The sequence below is a fragment of the Rhinatrema bivittatum genome, chromosome 2 (assembly GCF_901001135.1).
Source record: "Rhinatrema bivittatum chromosome 2, aRhiBiv1.1, whole genome shotgun sequence".
Classification (NCBI taxonomy): domain Eukaryota; kingdom Metazoa; phylum Chordata; class Amphibia; order Gymnophiona; family Rhinatrematidae; genus Rhinatrema; species Rhinatrema bivittatum.
This window is the reverse complement of record NC_042616.1, coordinates 805,461,837-805,482,220: the sequence shown is the minus strand read 5'-3', so window position 1 is coordinate 805,482,220 and position 20,384 is coordinate 805,461,837. Positions and strand designations below refer to the sequence as shown.

General features: G+C 43.3%; 1 protein-coding gene across 4 annotated transcripts in view; it reads left to right on the top strand.

Moving 5' to 3' along the window:
• The window catches only part of LOC115085774 (trichohyalin-like), a 53,159-nt gene that overhangs the window by 3,723 nt on the left and 29,052 nt on the right, over positions 1 to 20,384 (top strand). For 3 of the 4 annotated variants that reach the window (XM_029592165.1, XM_029592166.1, XM_029592168.1), the window contains 2 exons: positions 2,668 to 2,829; positions 5,088 to 5,187. In XM_029592165.1, coding sequence (XP_029448025.1) covers positions 2,735 to 2,829; positions 5,088 to 5,187 — 195 coding nt within the window. In that variant the 5' untranslated portion in view covers positions 2,668 to 2,734. Of the gene's footprint in view, positions 1 to 1,501; positions 1,810 to 2,667; positions 2,830 to 5,087; positions 5,188 to 20,384 lie in introns of those variants that run through there. The other variant, XM_029592167.1, reaches the window with a different exon arrangement.

Here is a 20,384-nt window from a genome sequence, read left to right as displayed (position 1 = left end):
ACGTCCCTGCCCTATCCCCCTCTCGTTCTCCCCTTCTATAGGTCACGCATATTTTAGGTATGGAAACCTGTATGGGAAGGATCAGCTAAAATACTAAGATCGCAAGCAGATTCACCTTTATATATGAGGAGTTGTGTAAGGCGGGGTTTTTTTTTTCCCAGTCTTTCGGGGAACGTGGACCCTTACGCTCTTCTCTTTAATGTTTGCATGCTGTAATAAAAGAAATAATCATGCACGCCAGAATAATTCGTAACGTGTAGAATTTAATACTAAACAATGCTTGCTGAGCTGAACTTGGTGCACAGGGCAGATTAAAAACTGCCCTCCTAACTGAAGGCCGAAGACATCGGTGGCCTCCGCCTTCCCCCCTCCCCCCCCCCCTCGCTGCAGTGGAGGAAAAGGAAGCGACGTTCAGGTAGGCTGCAGGTGGGACCGGACGGAAGATGAGCACCGGCACCCGCAGCCCTGCAGTCTGATTTCCAAAGGGGTAAAGCTGGCACTTTGTACACGCGTAATGCGCAGAGGCAAAGTGTGCATGGGGATCGCGAATTTAAATCCTTGCGTGGGCTTTCCCTCCCCCCAGGTAAAACCGTACGTCGTCGCTCACGGCGTGGGTACTTTTACCTTCGGGGGTGGGGAGTTGCAATTTTCAAAGGGCCTGTTTTACAGCCGGTTACCCACATACATTTGGAAACCCCCCCCTTCCCAGAAAATCGACCCCACTTTATCTGCTTTTCTTTTCATATTTTCTTTTGTGATTCTTATAAACGCATGCAAAAAAAAAAGAAAGTGTCACTAAATAATGGCAGCTTTTAGAAAAAGCAAAATAGTCTGTTTTTCAAAGGGAAGAAGACTGAGATCTCCATGTCGGTCTGTGTTTAATGTCACATCCACATCCGGCCTTTGTCTCATGTTCCCTCCCTTTTCTGCTGTCATTTCTATGTTTCTATGTTGTATCAACATGATAGAACTCTAGCTCTTAAATGCAATTTAGAATAAAGGAGGCGAATAATGGAGCAATTTTATTTCCTTCGTCATCATGCCCATTTCTGTCTGACTACATGTCTGTGGTAAACCTTTATGGTGCAGTAAAATCTTAGAATAGGTCAAGCCACCCACTGAACTACTGTTTTTATCGGAAAATGTGTCTCTGACAAATTCACCACGGGTCTAGGTTCAGGCTTCGCACAGTGGTTCCCATCATAGGCTTTGTGGGAAAAGAAGGCTATTCAAATGATTTACATGGATTACCCCCCCCCCCCCCCCCAGGAACCTGAACCAGGTACTTTCTACCTGTTACCCAAAGTGTACAAACCGGGGAGCCCTGGATGCCCCATTGCTTGTAGCATCAACATCCTCACGGTAGGAGTGTCTGGCTACATGGACTCCACCCTCATCCCCTAGGCCACCAGCGCTCTCGGCGACCTTTGTGACACCACAGATTTTCTCAGGAAGCTCCATTCTATTGGCCACCTCCCAGACCTCGCCGTTCTGGCAAGCATGGATGCTGAATCCCTCTACACCAAACCGCCACTGCTGGAGCTTACGCCCTTTACACCAACACCCCTCACAAAGACAGAGTGAAAGCTATCACGAATATCGTCCCAGATGTCTCCACAGCTGGCCTGACAAACTTTGCCATTTGTCCTTGCGCTCATCTCCTTCAGATTTGAAAAGGACTTGGTATCTGTACGTCGGTGGCACTGCCGTGGGTGCCTGCATGGCTCTACAATATGCCAATCTTTTCGTGGCTGACTTACAACAAAGTTTCCTCAACTCCTGCACCCAGATGCCACTCCTCTACCTAAGGTACAGTGATGATACCTTTATCATTTTGACCCATGGACTTTGAAGCCCTTAAAGAATTCCACCAAGAATTGCGCAAGTCCACTTTTTTGGACACATTGATGAAGTGGACTCTGCCCTTGAATGCTCATGCCTTAATAAATTGGTTGGTCTATAAGGCGCCACCTGCCTTGTGTCATTTTTTGCTACACCAGGCTTACGTGGCTATCCCTCTGAAGATCTATTCAAATGATTGTACTCTTGGACAATTGGCCCAGTGCAGACTGGAAGATGTGTGGGGCGGAGGTAGCTTGCGCAGCCTGAAATCCCTGGGGGCTCGGTGGCTTGGGGCCCAGAGATCTGTGGAGCAGCAGACGGGCCTACAGAGGCTAAGATCAGCAGACGCGGTCTGAAGATTTAGCAAGGGAACGGTAGCTCGGGGCCTGGAGATCAGCAACAGAATGTTAGCTCGGGGATCGGCTGTACAGCTGCAGCCTGCATGGGCCAGAAGATCAGCGCTGGCTGTTAGAGCAGTAAAGTGAGGAGGGGTGGGGACAGTGAGATGGTCTGGGAAGGGCAAGAGAGGAAAGGAAGAGAGATTAGAGACTGGCGGTGGCTGAGCTTAGGAGGGTAGACTGGGGAGAGTGGGGAAAATGCTGGGGAGGGATGGCTGGAGGGAGAGAGACTGAGCATGGAGGGTTGCCAAAACTTTAATCTCTTGAGAATGGGTTGGTGCATGCAAAAAGGTGGAGAAGTCCCGGGGCGGTATTTACTACATGTGGTAGGGGGGTATCTTTAGTTAAGTTACGCCCTTAAAAACACAGTTCATTCTTGCAGGTAATACATAAAGGATTAGCTGATCATGAACACTTTGCTTTTTAGGTTGTAGTCAGTTCGGCATCCTGCTTTCTCTTTATCTAAACCTGCTTTTCTGAAGGCAAATGCACAGATGATGGCGGATGGAGAAGAGAAAACGCTAACATTTCCAGGAGACTGTGAACAAGGTCTGAATGAGTCTTTGATCTTGAAAACAGAAGATTCCAGGTAAAGATTACAGCGCTTTCAAAATATAAGACAATGTAATTATTTGTATCTAAGAATGCATAATGTTGGCTTCTGCATTTGCCTTTGCAGTATGTGTTAATAACGTGAAAGATATTTCCTTTCCTCCGTAGCATATTTGAATTAACTAAAGAATAGTGCCACACTGTGGAGGGAAATGATCTAAAACATTTTTTTATTTCTCATAATGTAGTCCTGGTTAATTTTCTCCACATTTTTGAAGCTATCAATAAAAATCAGTAGTTATTTGATTCTAACAACTTAATTCCTAGGAAGTAATATTACTCTTGAACTGTTGGTGTATACGTTGCTGTACAAAATCCAGGAGTTACTAAGTCCCTTTCCAAAAGAGCTAACAATCTTGTCTGATACATACAGGGAAAATATATCGCTCTGTATCTTTATGCATTTTCAACATGCAAGACAGCAGGATGAAAAATTAGCCAGACATGGGACTTAGCAAATTGAGTTTCAAGCAATTTCTTCCTTGTGAATAATTACGATGTCGAGAGCTACAAAACAGTAGATGCTGGCAGCTTCCACCATTTCAGATAATGAGGCTCCCTGTGGACGCCTGGCAGGAATTTGTGAGCTACAGGTCTACAAGGAGTAATACCATCACCGAAACTTCACCTCATTAGTATAGTTGCTCTACCGTCTCGACCAGGTGTGAAATATATATGTAAAAGCTCAAATAAAGGAACCCGGTGAGGGTTGAGAACATAGGAACGGCAGACATTTGTTGGTACAGAAGCAAAATTAGGTTCCTTTTATCCCTACTAAACTTATTTTAGTTCGGTCATTGTAGTGACCGTCTTCAGTCGGGGGCCATGCGTCAGGGCTCCCCATCCATGCGTCAAGGCTCCCCATCCATCCCCATCCATCCATTCCTAGCTCAGCCGAGGTGGCCTCGGCTGAGCTAGGAATGGAACTCAAGTGCCATTGAGAGTGTTGGAGGTCAAGGCCAGAGTGGGGTGAAGCGCTAAAACATCTGCGGTGCCAGGGCCGGTTTTCCAGTCGCTTATCTCGGGAGCAGCCCTGCATCAAATTTAGTCGGGGGGGAGAGAACTTGGGTGGTTTGAGCCTTGGTGGTGGCGGCAGGGTGAAAGAGCTGGGGAGAGAACAGAGGAGGGAAGACTGTGGGGGCAGGGGTAGAGAACCAGAGGGGAGAGAGAACTGGGTAGAGAGAACTGGGCAGGGTCAAGTCTGGAGGATTGGATAGGAAATGAGTGAGTTGTGGGGGTCAAGTTTGGATGGGGGAGGGGTGTGGGGGAAGAGATCAGAGGGAGAGAATGGGAGTTAGGGGGTGGGGATGGTCCAAGCCTGGGGCACCGGGGGTCTCATGATGTGCTCCGGTGAAAGATTGACATTTTTCAATGGAGGAGTGCATCTTTTCTGTATTTATATTTTAAATTAAGTATTCAGAATCATTGATTATACTGTGATCTTTTGAAAGTGTGCAGAATTTTATTGACTTTTTAAATATTGTTTGCAGAATTTTCTATTTTTTTTTTTTTTTTAATGCTGAACTCCTCCAGAGGTAAATGATATTCTGTTTCAGATACCTGGAGGTTGATGATTATGGCCCTGCTTGAGCTCCTTTGAATGAGTTAGCCTCTCTGTTTTGTTTTATTTCTTTATTTCAGTTGACGGGGCAGCCTGCTGGCTGGAGCATGAGAACTGTTAATCTGGAAATGTTGGTCTTTATATTCACATTTGGATTACACAGAAAAACGCGTAGCAGCGTTAGACCCGCGGGGGTACGCAAAAATGGTAACTTAAATTGGCAGAGGCTTTGAGGCCTGTGAGCTGTATCCCCTAGGGTTTTGGCTCCTGTCGCTTCAACTAATGTGAGTGCAAGAGATGAAGCCTCAAACCCATCCTGAAATTGATATTAAACATTCACAAAAGTGTAATCAAGTTGGAAGTGAACATAGAAGTTTAACAGCATTTGTTAAGATGTACGTTTTTGCTTTGGCCTGTGTAAGCCATTTGAGGGTAATGGAGATTGCATTTCTTGCTATAAATGACAAAAAAAAAATGTTCAAATATAACAAATTGTGATCGCAGTCAGAGGCCAATGAGCTTCATGTAACATCAGATTTAAAACATTCAATCTGACAGTGACTGCTTTGCTTTTCTGCTGGAATTTTATCTAACTGGGGCTTCTGATGGGTCTCGGTTAAACAGACCCGCTGGGTTCCTGCCCATTTTCACGGGATATTTCCTTTCAACTTAAGGAAAAGGAGGATCGCTCACGAGGAGACGCAGGAGATCAAAGAACACACGGAGAGAGCCGTGCCCGATGAGAGCAAGAATAAATCGCTTCCCAAGGACCAGGTATGAGGGTTACAAGTGCTAAAACATCTGCAGAGCTGCTGCCGGTTTTCCATTTGGGTTATCTCGGGACTTCAGACCGTGCTGCCCTATTACCTACATGAAAGTTAGTAAGAAAATCTTGTCTATTTTTATTTTTATCGCCCCCATCACTCTTAAGTGTGATGCAGCTTAAGCGTCTCCCTCTATTACCGTAGCTCAGCAGTGCATAATTAGTCTCCTCAAGGTATCGGTCGGGCTGAGGTTCCAGGGTACCCACGACGGACATTCGTTAAGTATGGGGCCGCTCAGCGGAGCACGCGGTTTAACCTGTACTTGTGTACACGGGGGTTTTTTCTTTTCTTTGTGCGCGCGCTAATGTTCGCCATCGACCAGCAGGGCTGAATTAGCCGTGACAAACCCATGATACCATCTGACGCTGCAGAAGAGGCTCACCTCTCCGAGCTGAATAAAAGGTTTACTGAACACGTGTGGAGGTTACGGAGCGTGCCCTGCCTTGTGAGCCCCTCAGTCTGATTTTTGTCCAAGCTCATGCTTGAAGCTGTTATCTTCTCTTTAATATTTTTGCTTACTCGTTGTTTGTTTGTTTCACTGCAGCTTGTTTTTTCTTTATTTGCTGCCTTGGCAGCCTCTCAACAACACCTTTTAATGCTATTGAAACTATATATAGATATATATGTGTGTGTCTATGTTTGTATGTGGCTGTGATCGTAAGTTTTCAAACCTCTGGCAGAATTTGTAAGATGTGTAGCATTTTAAGAAAACACGAGTCATCAGACAAAATATGTCTGTTATTTTTTAATGTGTTTCAAATTAAACTATTGTGCATCACAGAATAGCACAATCATTAAACAAACCATAGCAATAAAGAAAATAATAAAATGGTCCTGTTTGAAAGTTTGCATACCCTTGAATGTTTGGGCTGATAATATACACTCAAGTTGACACACGCAGGTTGAGATGGCAGTGAAGGGTAGGTATCCACACCTTGTAATTAGTGTCTGTGTATAAATAGTCAGTGAGTTTCTTAGCTCTTGAGAACCCTGTGTGTATTTCATCCAGGGCTGCACTGACGTTGATGCTTACTAAAGCCTGGGGAAAGCAAAAAAAGAACTGTCAGGATGTGTGAGCAAAAGTAGTTCAACTTTATAAATCAGGAAAAGGATATAAAAAGATATCCAAAGATTTGAAAATGCCAATCAGTACTGTTCAAACTCTGATCAAGAAGTGGAAAATGATGGGTTCTGTTAATACTAAGCCATGGTCAGGTAGACCAAGAAAGATTTCAGACACAAGTGCCAGGAAAATTTGATAGGGTGCAAAGAAACCCCACAAGTAGCTTCTACTGAAATGCAGGCTTCTCTGAAACCAAGTGGTGTGGGTGTTTCAGCAGGCATAACAAGGAGATACTTGAACAAAAATGGGCTGCATGGTAGAGTTGCCAGAAAAAAGCCATTGCTGCACCAACGCCACAAAACAGCCGACTTATAATATGCTGAACAGCCTCCAAACTTCTGGAACAAAATAATTTGGAGTGATGAGACCAAAACTGAACTTTAAGGTCACAACCATAAACACTATGAAGAGAAGCACACCTTCCCTACCGTGAAGCATGGAGGTGGATCTCTTCTGTTTTGGGGGTGTGAGCTACGGCATCATGGAATTTAGTCAAAATTGATGGCAGGATGAATGCAGCATCTTATCAGAGAATACTGGAGGAGAATTTGCATTCATCAGCCAGGAAGCTGCGCATGGGGCGCATTTGGACTTTCGAACATGACAAAGATCCGAAGCATAAGGCCAAGTCGACCCTTCAGCGGCTGCAGCAGAAGAAGGTGAAGGATCTGGAGTGGCCATCGCAGCCTCCTGACCTCAACATCATTGAGCCACTTTGGGAAGAACTCAAACACGCAGTTCATGCTAGACAGCCCAAGAATTTACAGGATCTGGAGGCTTTTTGCCAAGAGGAATGGGCAGCTTTACCACAAGAGAAAATAAAGGACCCCATTCACAGCTATCACACAAGACTGCAAGCCGTCATTGATGCAAAAGGGGGCAATGCACGATATTAAGAACTAAGGGTATGCAAACTATTGAACAGGACCATTTTATTTTTTCCCTTTATTGCTATGGTTTGTTTAATGATTGGGCTATTCTATGATGCATAGTTTAATTTGAAACATTAAAAATAGCAGATGTGTTTTGTCTGATCACTCTTGTTTTCTTAAAATGCTACTGATCTTACAGTTTCTGTCAGGGGTATGTAAACTTATGAGCAGAACTAAGTATATGTGTGTGTATATATCTCTCTGTGTATAGATATAAAAATAGTCTCTTTTTGGTTCGAAATGTCTGGAGAGAGGCCCAGAAAGAAGCCAGTTTACAGCAGTTTCAAGTTTTGTGTCTGCGGCCTCTGGATGTCCCTTACTGACGCTCATGAGATCTGTTACAGATTTTTTGGGTCCTAACTATGACACATAAATTGCTATAATTGTGGTTGGACGTCTCCTAGGGCCCAGCGGTTGTTGGTCTGGAAGATGTAGGAGCTCTAAAAAAAATGTTCAAGCAGAAGCATACACAGGAGCTGCTCTTCTACCCAGATTGGAGCCACCCATGGCTCATGCCATTCTGACTGTAGAGGGCTCATCGCATTAATGCTTTGGCAAAACCTCTCCCACCTCTAGTGCCAGCAGGTATGGGGTCGAGAGAGTGCAGAAATGCTTGGTATTAGAAGAGGTTCATCCCTCGGCACCTTAGTGGGTTTTGACCTCAAGATAGAGCACTTCGGAGCTGAGTAAGAAGAGGCCATATGGTGCTGTGATTTGGGGTCCTTTGCTGGTCCTTGCAGTTGTTGGTGTTGCACCAGTGCAAGTGTCTTTTATGGTGTGGAAAGTCCCCATGGCACCAGATCAACTTTTTCCCCCATATCACGGCACATCTAGGACCCTGTCATTGAACTTGGAGTGGAGCACACACATTTCACAGTGTTGACTATGCTGAGGCTTGAAACGCTGGTGCTGATTCAGTCTATGCTTGCTACAGCGTCAATGAAAAAAGTGTCTGAGAAAATTATACCTACATCCTCCTCCTTTATTTATGATCGTGCTTTTCTATCAGAAGAGTTTAAAACATGATACAAACAAAGAATGGCTTAACAGCGAGTTGCAGTATATTTATTTATTTATAGGCTTTTCTATACCGATATTAGTGGGTACATCATATCGGTTTACATCAAACTGAAGGTAGAAAATACATGGAACAGGGTAGGGGAATAGAGCTGCAGTGAACAATAAACTAGAGCTAGAGAAGAGATGAGAAAAGGAAACGAGAAATATAACTATATAAATGTAAATATAACTGAAGAGAAATAACTTGTTAACATAATAACGTAAAAATTAATAATTTAGAAGTATAATTCTGTGGCAGTGGGATTAAGGTGCAAGGGCCCTAATCTGAGTATGCCTGTTTGAAAAGCCAGGTCTTTAACCTTTTCTTGAATTTGATGGTGCAAGGTTCGAGGCGGAGATTTGTGGGTAGTGAGTTCCAGCGGGAGGGGCCTGCAATGGACAGGGCTCGATCCCTTGTGGAGGAGAGGTGTGCATTCTTGAGGGATGGGATGTGGAGGGTGCCTTTACGGGTTGCTCTGATGGGGTGGATGGAGTGTGTGAGATGGAGGGGCTCGTCGAGCCAGCTAGAGTTGTGTTTGTAGATGGATTTGTGTATAATGGTGAGGGTTTTGTAGAGGATGCTTGAAGGGATCGGGAGCCAATGGAGGTCTTTAAGGATGGGGGTTATGTGGTCGGATTTGCAGGTATTTGTGATGGTTCTAGCAACAGCATTCTGCAGCATTTGGAGCGGTCTTATAGTGGAGTAGGGGAGGCCTAGAAAGAGGGAGTTGCAGTAGTCCAATTTGGATGAGAGGGTAGCATGTATGACGGTGTGGAGTAAGGGTTTGAGTTTTTTCATAACATTGAGCTTATAGAAGCCATCCTTTAGGACATTATTGATGTGTTTTTTTAAGTTTAATTGTTGATCAATCAGGACTCCAAGGTCTTGTACAAAGGGCTGGGAGGAAATAGAGCTGAAAGCTGGGTCACTTGAAAGGGAGAGCTTGAGACGTTGGTGGTTGGATATGACGAGCAGTTCAGTCTTGGTGGAGTTGAGGGCGAGGTGGAGATTTGTGAGTAGGGAGTTTATGGATGCGAGACATTTCTCCAGAATTTCAGCGTAGATGTAGAATTTGAGGCCAAGGTCGGATAGGAGCTGGCAGAGGGGCAATAGGTAAATATTAAATAGGGTGGAGGAGAGTGAGGAGCCTTGGGGAACTCCTTGGGTGAGGCAGAAGTGTGTAGATTCAGAGTTGTCTATTTTGACAGAGAATGGTCTGTTGGCCAGATAGGATTTAAACCAAATGAGGGCTTCGCCGGAAATGCCAATGTCAGAGAAGCGGGAGAGGAGGAGGTTGTGGCTTATTGTGTCAAAAGCTGAGGAGATGTCAAGGAGGGCCAGGATGTAGCAGTGACCTTGATCTAGGCCTATGAGGAGGGCGTCAGTGAGGGCGGGTAAGAGGGTTTCCGTGTTAAAGTGTTTACGAAAAACAAATTGTGAGGGGTGAAGTATGTTATTGATGTCTAGGTAATCCATAAATTGGGAGTTGACCACCTTTTCCATGATTTTAGCGATAAAAGGAAGGTTAGAAATGGGATGATAATTAGCTGGGTCATTGGGGTCCAGAGAAGATTTTTTGAGGAGGGGTTTGACAACTGCATGCTTAAGGGTGTCTGGGACTGTGCCGAGGGAAAGGGAGCAATTGATAATGTCCGCTAGGGGTTTGGCGATAGTGTTAGGAATGGTTAGAAGTGCTTTAGTGGGGATGGTGTCAGTAGGGTGGGATGCTGGTTTAATCTTTTAAAGGATAGATTCAATTTCCTTGGAAGAGGTAAGGTCAAGGGAGTTTAGGTTAGCATTAGCAGTAGTGGGGAGGGGGGGGGGCATGGGAGGAGATGTGACAGGGAATCTTAGGAGAATGTTCGCTATTTTTTTGTGGAAGAAGAGAGCGAGTTCTTCACATTTGCTACTGGCTTCATTGTCAGAGATGGCGGTTGGTGAAGACTTAGTAAGATCTGAAACAGGAGAAAAGGGCTTTGGGATTGTACTTGTATTCGTGTATTTTGGATGCATAGTAGTCACATTTGGTCGTAAGTGTTGAGAGTCTGTATGAGTGCAGGGTAGATTTGTAAATGGCGGCTTGTGGCAGGGTGGGGTTTTTGCACCAGATTCTCTCTCTGTCGGAGGTTGTTCTTCATTCTTTTTAATTCAGGGGTGTACCATGGTTTTTTATTTTTTTTGTGCAGTGTATGTCTCGGCTTGTGAGAGGACAAAGTTCATTTGCTTTGTCATGGGTAAGGTTATTCCATGAGGCGAGAGCAGCTTCAGGAGAGGTGCAGTCTAGTTTGGTCAGAGAGTTGGATAGTGCTGAGATTAGATCCTCGGTGGAGAAGGGTTTTCTGAAGACGAAGGTGTTGCGGGTGGTGGGGGTATTTATAGAGAAGAGAGCATTGATAAGGGAGTGGGCTGACCATGGTACAGGGGTGCATGAGGGGGTATTGGGTGAGTGGATACAGGAGTTAATGAATATAAGGTCTAGAGTGTGCCCGGCTTTGAGTGGGAGAGGAGATAAGCTGTCTAAAGCCGATGGCCTGGAGTGAGTTAAGGATGGTTTCACAGGAGGAGGAGAGTGGGGTGAAATCGATATGGAGATTGAAGTCTCCAAGTATGATGGCTGGGATTTCAATGTTGATGTATTCGGATGTGAATACAGTATACAATTCAGTATACAATTCAATAGCAGGTTACAGAATAACAATTCAGTGATTAGAACATAAAAAATTGCCATGCTGGGTCAGACAAATTGCCATCAAGCCCAGCATCCTGTTTCCAACAGAGGCCAAACCAGGCCACAAGAACCTGGCAATTATCCAAACACTAAGAAGATCCCATGCTACTGATGCCAGTAATAGCAGAGGCCAATCCCTAAGTCAACTTGATTAATAGCTGTTAATGGACTTCTCCTCCAAGAGCCTATACAAACCTTTTTTAAACCCAGCTACACTAACTGCACTAACCACATCCTCTGGCAACAAATTCCAGAGCTTAATTGTGTGTTGAGTGAAAGAATTTTCTCCGATTAGTCTTAAATGTGCTACTTGCTAACTTCATGGAATGCCCCCTAGTCCTTCTATTATCCGAAAGTATAAATAACCGATTCACATCTACTCGTTCACGATCTCTCATTTATTTATTTATTTTAAATCTTTTCTATACCGTCGTTTTGGTGGGGACCGTCACAATGGTTTACATTAAGGTACATAAAAAGTAATGATACTATAATTTATCCATTTACATAGATGCCATAAGGTTCGGTAACATAGTTTGTGATCAATGTTAATTGTTATATGTGATGAATCATGTCCATGTCTTTCTATCTCAGTTTTGAGTACAGAACTAACTTTATAGTTGTAACTTGTCCTTTAGTGATGAGCTATCTATTAAAAACTACACACTTAGTGAATTCTGCAGTTTGTGTGGGTGTTTGATTGTTTGTACTTTGCCCCTCTCTGGCTTCTATTCTCCCTTCTCTTTTTGAAAAACTTGTTTAAAGAGCCAGGTTTTTAAATTTGTTTCTGAAGGTTTTGCTGTCTCTTTGTAATCTTAAATTCAAAGGCATGGAGTTCCATAGTATGGGTCCCGCTAGGGATAATGCTCTCTCTCTTACCTGGGTTAGTCTTGCTGTTTTGACTGATGAAATAGTTAGGAGTGCTTTGTTTGCTGACCGTAGGTTTCTGTTAGGGACGTGTACACGAATGGCTGTATTTTATTTAACCAGTCTGCGTTTTCGTTATGTATTAGCTTATGTATGGTGCACAGTGTTTTGTATTGTATTCTTTGTTCAATGGGAAGCCAGTGTAGTTCAGCCAGTGTTTCTGTGATGTGTTCTCTCTTACTTTTGCCAGTTAAAACTCTTGCAGCTGTGTTTTGCAAAACCTGCAGTGGTCTTAGTGAGGTGTATGGTAGACCTAGTAGAAGTGCATTATAATAATCAGTGCTTGCAAATATCAACGCTTGTAGTACTGATCGAAAGTTAGCAGTTGTTAGGAGTGGTTTAAGTCTTCTGAGGACCATGAGTTTGGCGTATCCTTCCTTTACTTTTAGGGATATATGTTGTTTTAAGCTTAGTTCTGTGTCAATTATTACTCCTAGATTTTGTACTTTCTCTGCTAATATTATTTGGTTGTTTTTGAGTGTGATTGGGCTTTGTTTGATTTCAATATTTTTTCGTTCTAAATGAAGGAATTCTGTCTTCTCTATATTAATTACTAATTCCATTTGGTTTAGTAGCTGTTTGATATCTAGATACATGTTGGCTATGTTCAATGTTTTCTCAATTGTATCATCAATGGGTAAAATTAATTGAATATCATCAGCGTATATATAGTATGTGATTCCCAGACCAGCTAGTAGGTGGCATAGTGGTAGTAGGTATATGTTGAAAAGTGTGGCAGAAAGGGCGGATCCCTGCGGTACTCCTGTTTGAAGGTTTATTTTCTCTGATATAGTGTCTTTAATTTGTACTTGAAAATATGTTACTGAGATATGATCTAAACCACTTGATTGTTTTGTTGTTTAAACCTATTTCTTCTAGTCTATTCAAAAATATGTCATGATTTACAGTGTCAAAGGCTGCTGACAGGTCAAGCATCATTAGAATGTAGTGTTTACCATTATCGAATCCCCTCATAATGTTATCTGTCAGTGCCAGCAGAAGTGTCTCTGTGCTATAGTATTTTCGAAATCCATGTTGTGAAGGATATAGGATGTTACTGTTATCTAGGTGTTCTGCTAGTTGCTTTTGTATAGTTTTTTCTATTAATTTTGCAATTAAGGGTAGGTTCGATACTGGTCTGTAGTTACTCAGGTTCAGTGGGTCACTGTTTTTTCTTTTTTAAAATTGGTTTTACAATAGCTCCTTTTAGTGCGTCTGGCATGGATCCTTCCTCTAAGGATTAACGGTTTTTGCCAGTGTCTGAGATACAGTGTTAGCTACTTTTTTTTTATGTCTATGGTTGTTATTGTGTCATGTGCATGGGGTGCGGGATTAAGTTTTTTTTAGCATAGTTTCGATTTCTATTTCTGATACCTCATTGAATGGACATCTCTTTCTTTCATTTTAATTACTTGTTTCGCTGTATTTGGGATTTTTGTTTTTAGGTTCTTAATTTTATCATTAAAAAACGTTGCAATCTCATTGCATCTACTTTCTGGAAGGTTTTGTGGCGATTCGGATATGTCATTAGTGAGATTTCTTACTATGGTAAATAAGGTTCTTGGGTTGTTTGCATATTTTTCTATTTTAAAGCTATAGAACTGTTTCTTTGTACTGAGAATTACTTGTTTATAGTACGCTAGGTGTTTCCTATATTTTGTTAGGTTTTCTGTAGTTTTAATTTTTTCTCCATTCTTTTTTCCTTTATCTTTTCATTATGCCATGGGTTTGTTTGTTTGGTATCCCTGATATTGATATACTTGATTGGGTTTATTTCCTCAGCTAATTTTCTTGTTGTTTGCATCCATGCTGTGGTAGCAGAGCAGCAGTTGGTGAAGTCTAATTTTGTTAGATTTTCTTCTAACTTGTTTTTCAGGGTATCTAAGTCATACGGTGGGTGGAATTTAAATTTAATTTTAATGTGGTCCTTTTTTTCTTGTGCTTGGGGTTCAATGTGTTTAATTGAGGATTGTATGAGGAAGTGATCTGACCATGGGATGGGTGTGTAATCGGTTTTGATGTGTTCAAGGTGGTTGTGGTCAATGAATGATATATCGAGAGAGTGTCCAGCTCTGTGCGTGGGCTTATTGGTAATTAGAGTGAATCCTTGTGCTGTCATAAAATCTAGCAACGTTTGGCACGTGTTAGATAGAGGTTTTGTGTCTATGTGAAGGTTGGAGTCTCCTATTATAATGGTGGGTTTTGCAGTATTTACATGTGTTGTTAAGAATTCAATTAGAGGGGATATGTTTAGTTCAAGTAAGCTCGTGGGCAGTATATTAGGCAAATTTGTAAGTTCATCGTATCAAAGAGGGCAATTTCATGGTTTCTTGGCGGTGTTGTGGGTATTAGTTTACATTTGAATTTTTTTTCATTTATTAGCATTAGTCCCCTTCCTCTTTTATTTAATCTGGGGATTGAAAAAACATCATAGTTCTTGTGTGCAATTTGATTTTTTAGGACTCTGTCTGTCTGTTTTAACCAAGATTCAGTGATTGCAATGAAATTTGGTTTTGTGTCATAGAGTAAATCAGTAATGATTGGGAATTTTTTTGTGATGGATTGTGCATTAACTAACAGGAAGGTTAGCATTAATAGGTTATTTGATAGAGGATTGGTTGGGATTTTGGTCCTTTTTATTCTTATGAGGTTGCTATGTTTTGTGTGTGTTTGGTTTTTTTTTGTTTATGTCTGCTCCTATGTGTCTTTATGTAGCTATCTCCATATTTACCTTTGTTTAGGCATGTCGTGATCGTGTATATTTCCGGTTCTTCTCTTTCGTAGTCTCTCTCCATGTTTGTCCAGACTGGGTTTGTTGTCTGCCCGTCTTCTATTGCCAGGTTTCTCAGTGGAGTACGAAGGGGCATACAAAGGGGCATGCCCATTTGTTGCGATGCCGGCATACGACACCTCTGGTCCCGGGGCAGCCATTTTATCCTCCCCCCTGGGGTGTCCCCGACATAGAGGACGTCTGTGGCTTCAGCGGAAGGGGAGGGGCCCAGGGCCTGCTTCCGGGACCGGCAGCAAGTCGTCGAGTCATGATTTTAAACACCTCTATCCTATCCCCCCCTTAGCCATCTCTTCTCCAAGCTGAACAGCCCTAACCTCTTCAGCCTTTCCTCATAGGGGAGCTGTTCCATCCCCTTTATCATTTTGGTTGCCCTTCTCCATCGCAACTATATCTTTTTTGAGATGCGGCGACCAGAATTGTACACAGTATTCAAGGTGCGGTCTCACCATGGAGCGATATAGAGGCATTATGACATTTTCCGTTTTATTAATTATTCCCTTCCTAATAATTCTTAACATTCTGTTTACTTTTTTGACTTCTACAGCACATTGAGCCGACAATTTCAAAGTATTATCCACTATGATGCTTAGATCTCTCTTTCCTGGGTGGTAGCTCCTAATATGGAACCTAACATCGTGTAACTACAGCAAGGGTTATTTTTCCCTATATGCAACACCTTGCACTTGTCCACATTAAATTTCATCTGCCATTTGGATGCCCAATCTTCAAGTCTTGCTAGGTCCTCCTGTAATGTATTTCAATCCACTTGTGATTTAACTACTCTGAATAGTTTTATATCATCCGCAAATTTGATAACCTCACTCATCGTATTCCTTTCCAGATCATTTATAAACATATTGAAAAGCACCAGTCCGAGTACAGATCTGTGAGGTACTCTACTGTTTACCCTTTTCCACTGAGAAAGTTGACCATTTAATCCTACTCTGTTTCCTGTCTTTTAGCCAGTTTGTAATCCACGAAAGGACATCGCCTCCTATCCCATGACTTTTTAGTTTTCTTAAAAGTCTCTCATGAGGGACTTTGGATATTCAAAAGGCATTTGACAAATACACTACATCTACCAGTTCACCTTTATCCACATGTTTATTAACCCCTTCAAAAAAAAAAAAGAAGCAGATTTGTTAGGCAAGACTTCCCTTGGGTAAATCCATGTTAACTGTGTTCCATTAAACCAGTAAGCAATTAAACGCAAGGTTTGGGAGTAGAGGCAGAATTAACAAATATTATGTGCTTATCAGACAGGTATGGCAATGAAAACAAGGAAGATTTATACATAACTCAGATGTGCAGAGTGGGAGGATTCTGTCAACAGGTGGTTTATGTGGTTCGTATGGGCTTGGGTAAAGCAAGAGCAGACCCTTCTGGAGTTCGGAGGAAAGGCCGTGTGCTGTAGGCTGCTATAAATAACCAGGTTGAAAGTGATTTTCAGAACGTGAGCAGGTCTGGGACCTGCCTGTCTAGGGGAAGAGAGTTCCAGAGAGTAGGGGCTGTGCCTGGGAAAGCTCTTTTTCAGGTAGTTGAGAACTTCGTTTCTCTGAGGGCTGACCCTGTTAGATGAGCTTGAGGTATCAAGCACAGTGGGCAGGTGTATGTGGTGTGAGACTGTTTTTCAGGCAGGGAGGTGTTAATCCTTTGAGGGCCTAATAAAATAAGGATCAAGGGTTTGAATATGGCCTTGTAATGAACCAGTATAGAAATGAGAGGAGGAGGGTGATGTGATCAAATTTTTTAGCTTTTAGTATGTAGCTGCATTTTTTATGAGCTGTAGATAGTGGTTGAGTTTCTTAGGTTGTATGATGTATAGTATTGCAGTAATCTAGGCAGGAGATAACACAGGCCCGGATCATTCTTGAAAATGCGGGCCCTTTGAAGAAGGTGCAAATGGAAGAAAGGATTTGGGCATCAGTGATGAGTTTAAAGTCCAGGAGGAATCCCAGTCTTCTAAGTGGTGGGATAATGGGAGACTTGAGCCTTCTAGGGTTATCCTTGTGCGTATGTGGGTTTGGACATGTTTCCCAATTCAGAGGATCTCTGTTTTCATGGGGTTGAGCTTTAATTTGTTGCGGAGCAGCCAGTTTGAGACATTTTTCCAGGCCAGAGTTGAATCTAGGTATAGCCAGGTCAGGATGGGGGCATAGTAGTTGGATGTCAGCATATGTATGGTAGAGAATGTTGGAGTCCTTGAGTAGCTTACATAATGGGGCCGTGTATGTATGTTAAATAGAATAGGAAAGATTGGATTCCTGAGGGACTCCATACAAGAGGGGGCGAGGATGTTTGCCAATGAAAGACAATCTGGATACAGGCTTGAAGGAAGAATTTAAGCCATCTTAGTGCAGAACCTAAGATACCCAGGATTGATAGGTGGGTGATAAGGATCTGGTGGTCAATGATGTCAAAAGCTGCTGAGAGGTCAAGGAGCACTAGGAATGTAGGTTGGCCATGATCTAGGCAGAGTCTGAGGTCATTGACCAGGCTCACTAGCACTGTTTCCATGTGTCATGGTTTCACCTGCCATGCAGCCTCACTGTGCCCTGCTTCAATCTGCAGTGATGCCTCCCCACCAGCAGAGGCCTCCAGCGAGCTCTGCTCCTAGCTATCTGAGCCATCTCCTCACTGGCCATCTGACTCAGCAGTTCATAAATCACTTAAGCCTTTGAGGCCTCTTCATGGAGTCACTCTTGGCTCTCTGACCCGGCAGCTCTTGTCTTGCTCCATGCCTTGTGGCCTCTGGGCCTCCTCTTACCTTGTGCCTTGATTTGTGGCCTAATCTTGCTGAGCAATGGGAAGCTGGAGACAGGTCTGTAGTTGCTCAGGTCTTTAGGGTCCAGGCCAGTTTTTTTTTTTTTTTTACTGTAGGCTTTTCTACTGCTCCTTTTAAGGACTGTGGAAGGTAGCCTTCAGAGGATGAAGTGTTAATGATTTGAGGCTGACCAGGAGGCTGCTGACGTCTACTTCCAACAAAAGGAGGAAAGCTGTGAGGAAGTGAAAGAGAGATGGTGTTCTAGAAAAGGGCCGGTCTTGCTGTAGCCATCTAGTTCTGTTCTGATGCAGATGATTTTGTCAGTGATAAAAAGCAGTTAGGTGTTTGTTTGTTTTTTGAATAGTTTGCAGTTATAACCAATAGAGGCAGTGGAGCAGCCATTGAGAGTATGGAAAAATTCCTTGGGCAATTTTTTACTTCAGTGATGGCTTTGGAGAAAGGTAAAGACTGGACGTGGCTGATATGTACCTGATATTACATTATGTAGTGAGATTGCAAGGTCAAGAGTGTGGTCAACTTCATATGTTGAGGTACTGATTAGTTGGGTTAGGCCAAGGATCTCCAAGGCAGCTAGGAAGTCTTTTGACAATGCCAAGTGTGGATTATCAACTTGGATGTTGAAGTAACTGAGCGAGATGTTTTTGGGTGTTCCACAGCGTTGAGACCACAGTGTTCATTGAGGGGGTGGGTAGGGTGGTGCCACTCTTGAAGCTAGCCAAGGAGGTTAGATGAGTGTTCTTTTTTGGTGACAAATGTTGTGGAAAATACTGTGTGTGATGTGGAGCATAGCATCTTTGGGCCATGATTATTGTTAAGGAGGGTACTAGTTAGGAATGAGGTGGGGCACATAGTTGAGGGTGGAGGATGGAGCGATATTGATTCCAGATCTGGCAGAGATAATTGAGAAATAGTGCAGGAGCAGCTAAGTGGTACTCACGGATGACAAGGGGTGGCATGCAGCGGCTGGCACCAAGGGGGGGTCCAGCCAGGGAGGTGTAAGAGAAAATTTGGGCACCTTCAGAAAGCACACGAAGGGGTCACTTGGGTTCTTTGGTCTGGCAGCCTCTGGTGGGAGTGCAGGGACGGATCCAGTCTTTTTCCCAGAATGGAAAAAAATTACAGAGGAACGCTGGGTCCTGAAATTTGTAGAGTGTGGTCACCACTTACATTTCTTTTGCCTACCCTTGTCCCAGTGCTTTTCAGTCTTCAATTCAGACCCATCTCAGTCGGCTTGTCTTCGTTTGGAGGTGGACTTGCTCATTCAGCAGATAATAGAGCTAGTTTCTCCACAGGAACAAAGCCAATGATTTTACTCCCATTACTTTATTCCCAGGAAAAGCAGGGGACTGAGACCTGTTCTGAATTTAAGAAAAATGAACACACTTCTGATGCGGGAGAAGTTCAAAATGAACTTCCTTCACATGATTGGATGTGCGCCTATGCTCATATCCCATATCATCGTTCTCGCTGGAGGTACTTAGGTTCGTAGTGTAGCGGACTCAGTGCAAGGTCCTTCTGTTTGGCCTTTCTGCAGCCCTGAGGGTGTACACAAATGCTTGGCAGTAGTAGCAGTGTACTTATGCCAGATGGGGGTCTGTGTCTTCTTTTACCTAGATGATTGATTGACAACAGGTTCATCCCAGTTGGGAGTTCTAGAGATCCTGGAGAAAACCAGCCGTCTTCAGTCCCTGGGTTTCCTGATCAACTTTGCAAAATCAAGCCTCACCACTGTCCAGAGGATCCATTTCATAGGAGCGTGGATAATTTCAGTTTGGAAAAGAGCATTCCTCCCAAGCAAGAGGGCCTTAGTTCTAAGGGGACTAGTAAAGGCCCTCCAGGAGTGTGGAATTAGGTTCCAGCAAGATCATTCCTAGTTGCCTTGGGCAGCAACAGTTGGTCATCCCATTCACTCAGTTGCATATGAGAGACATACAGTGGGGCCTTCAGTGTCAGTGGGACCAGCTGCAACAGCCCTTGGCCCACTACATTGGGGTAATAGCCAGAATAAGGACAACTCGGGGGCTCCGTCTACTGATGCTTTCAGCAGGGGGTGGGAAGCTCACACCAGTAGGGCTTGAAATCAAGGGACGTGGTCCTTAGCAGAGGTATCTAGATTAAATTTCTGGGGCTGTCTGTCATTTGATGTGTGCTAAAAACTTTCACCTCACTTCCTAAAATGAGAAGGAGAATCTTGATTCAGAAAGACAATCAAGTTGCCATGTTCTACATAAACACAGAGTACAGGCTCCTTTGTTTGTTGAGAAGCCTTCAGGATCTGGGTGTGAATTGTTTACAGTGGAGATCATCTAGGAGCAACATACCTTCCAGGATCCCAAAACACTATGGCGAACCACCTCAGTCAAATCCTGCTTCCTCATGAGTGGTGGACAGTTTGAACTTTGGAGTCATCCAACAATCAACTTGTTTGCAACAGAAAAACCTTAACAAGTTTTGGTCCACGCTACAAACAGGTGCAGTTTGACTCCTGATGCTTTTCTGCTACACTGGGATGCAGATTTTGTATATGCATATCCACCAATCCCGTTGATTGCGAAGATGAAAGTACTTTGAGATTGTGCGAGAGTGATTCTCATTGCACTGGCTTGGCCAAGACAAGTGTGGTTCCCTACCTTCTTTGGCTGTCCACCGGATTTCTCTGGGCATGTTCCTGTCCTTCATAACCTATTTATTTTATTTATTTATAACTTTTTTATACCGACTGTCCTGTATAAATACAAATCACACCGGTTTACATAGAAACTGAAAGGTCGCCTGTGGGCGGTACAAGGAACATGAGAACA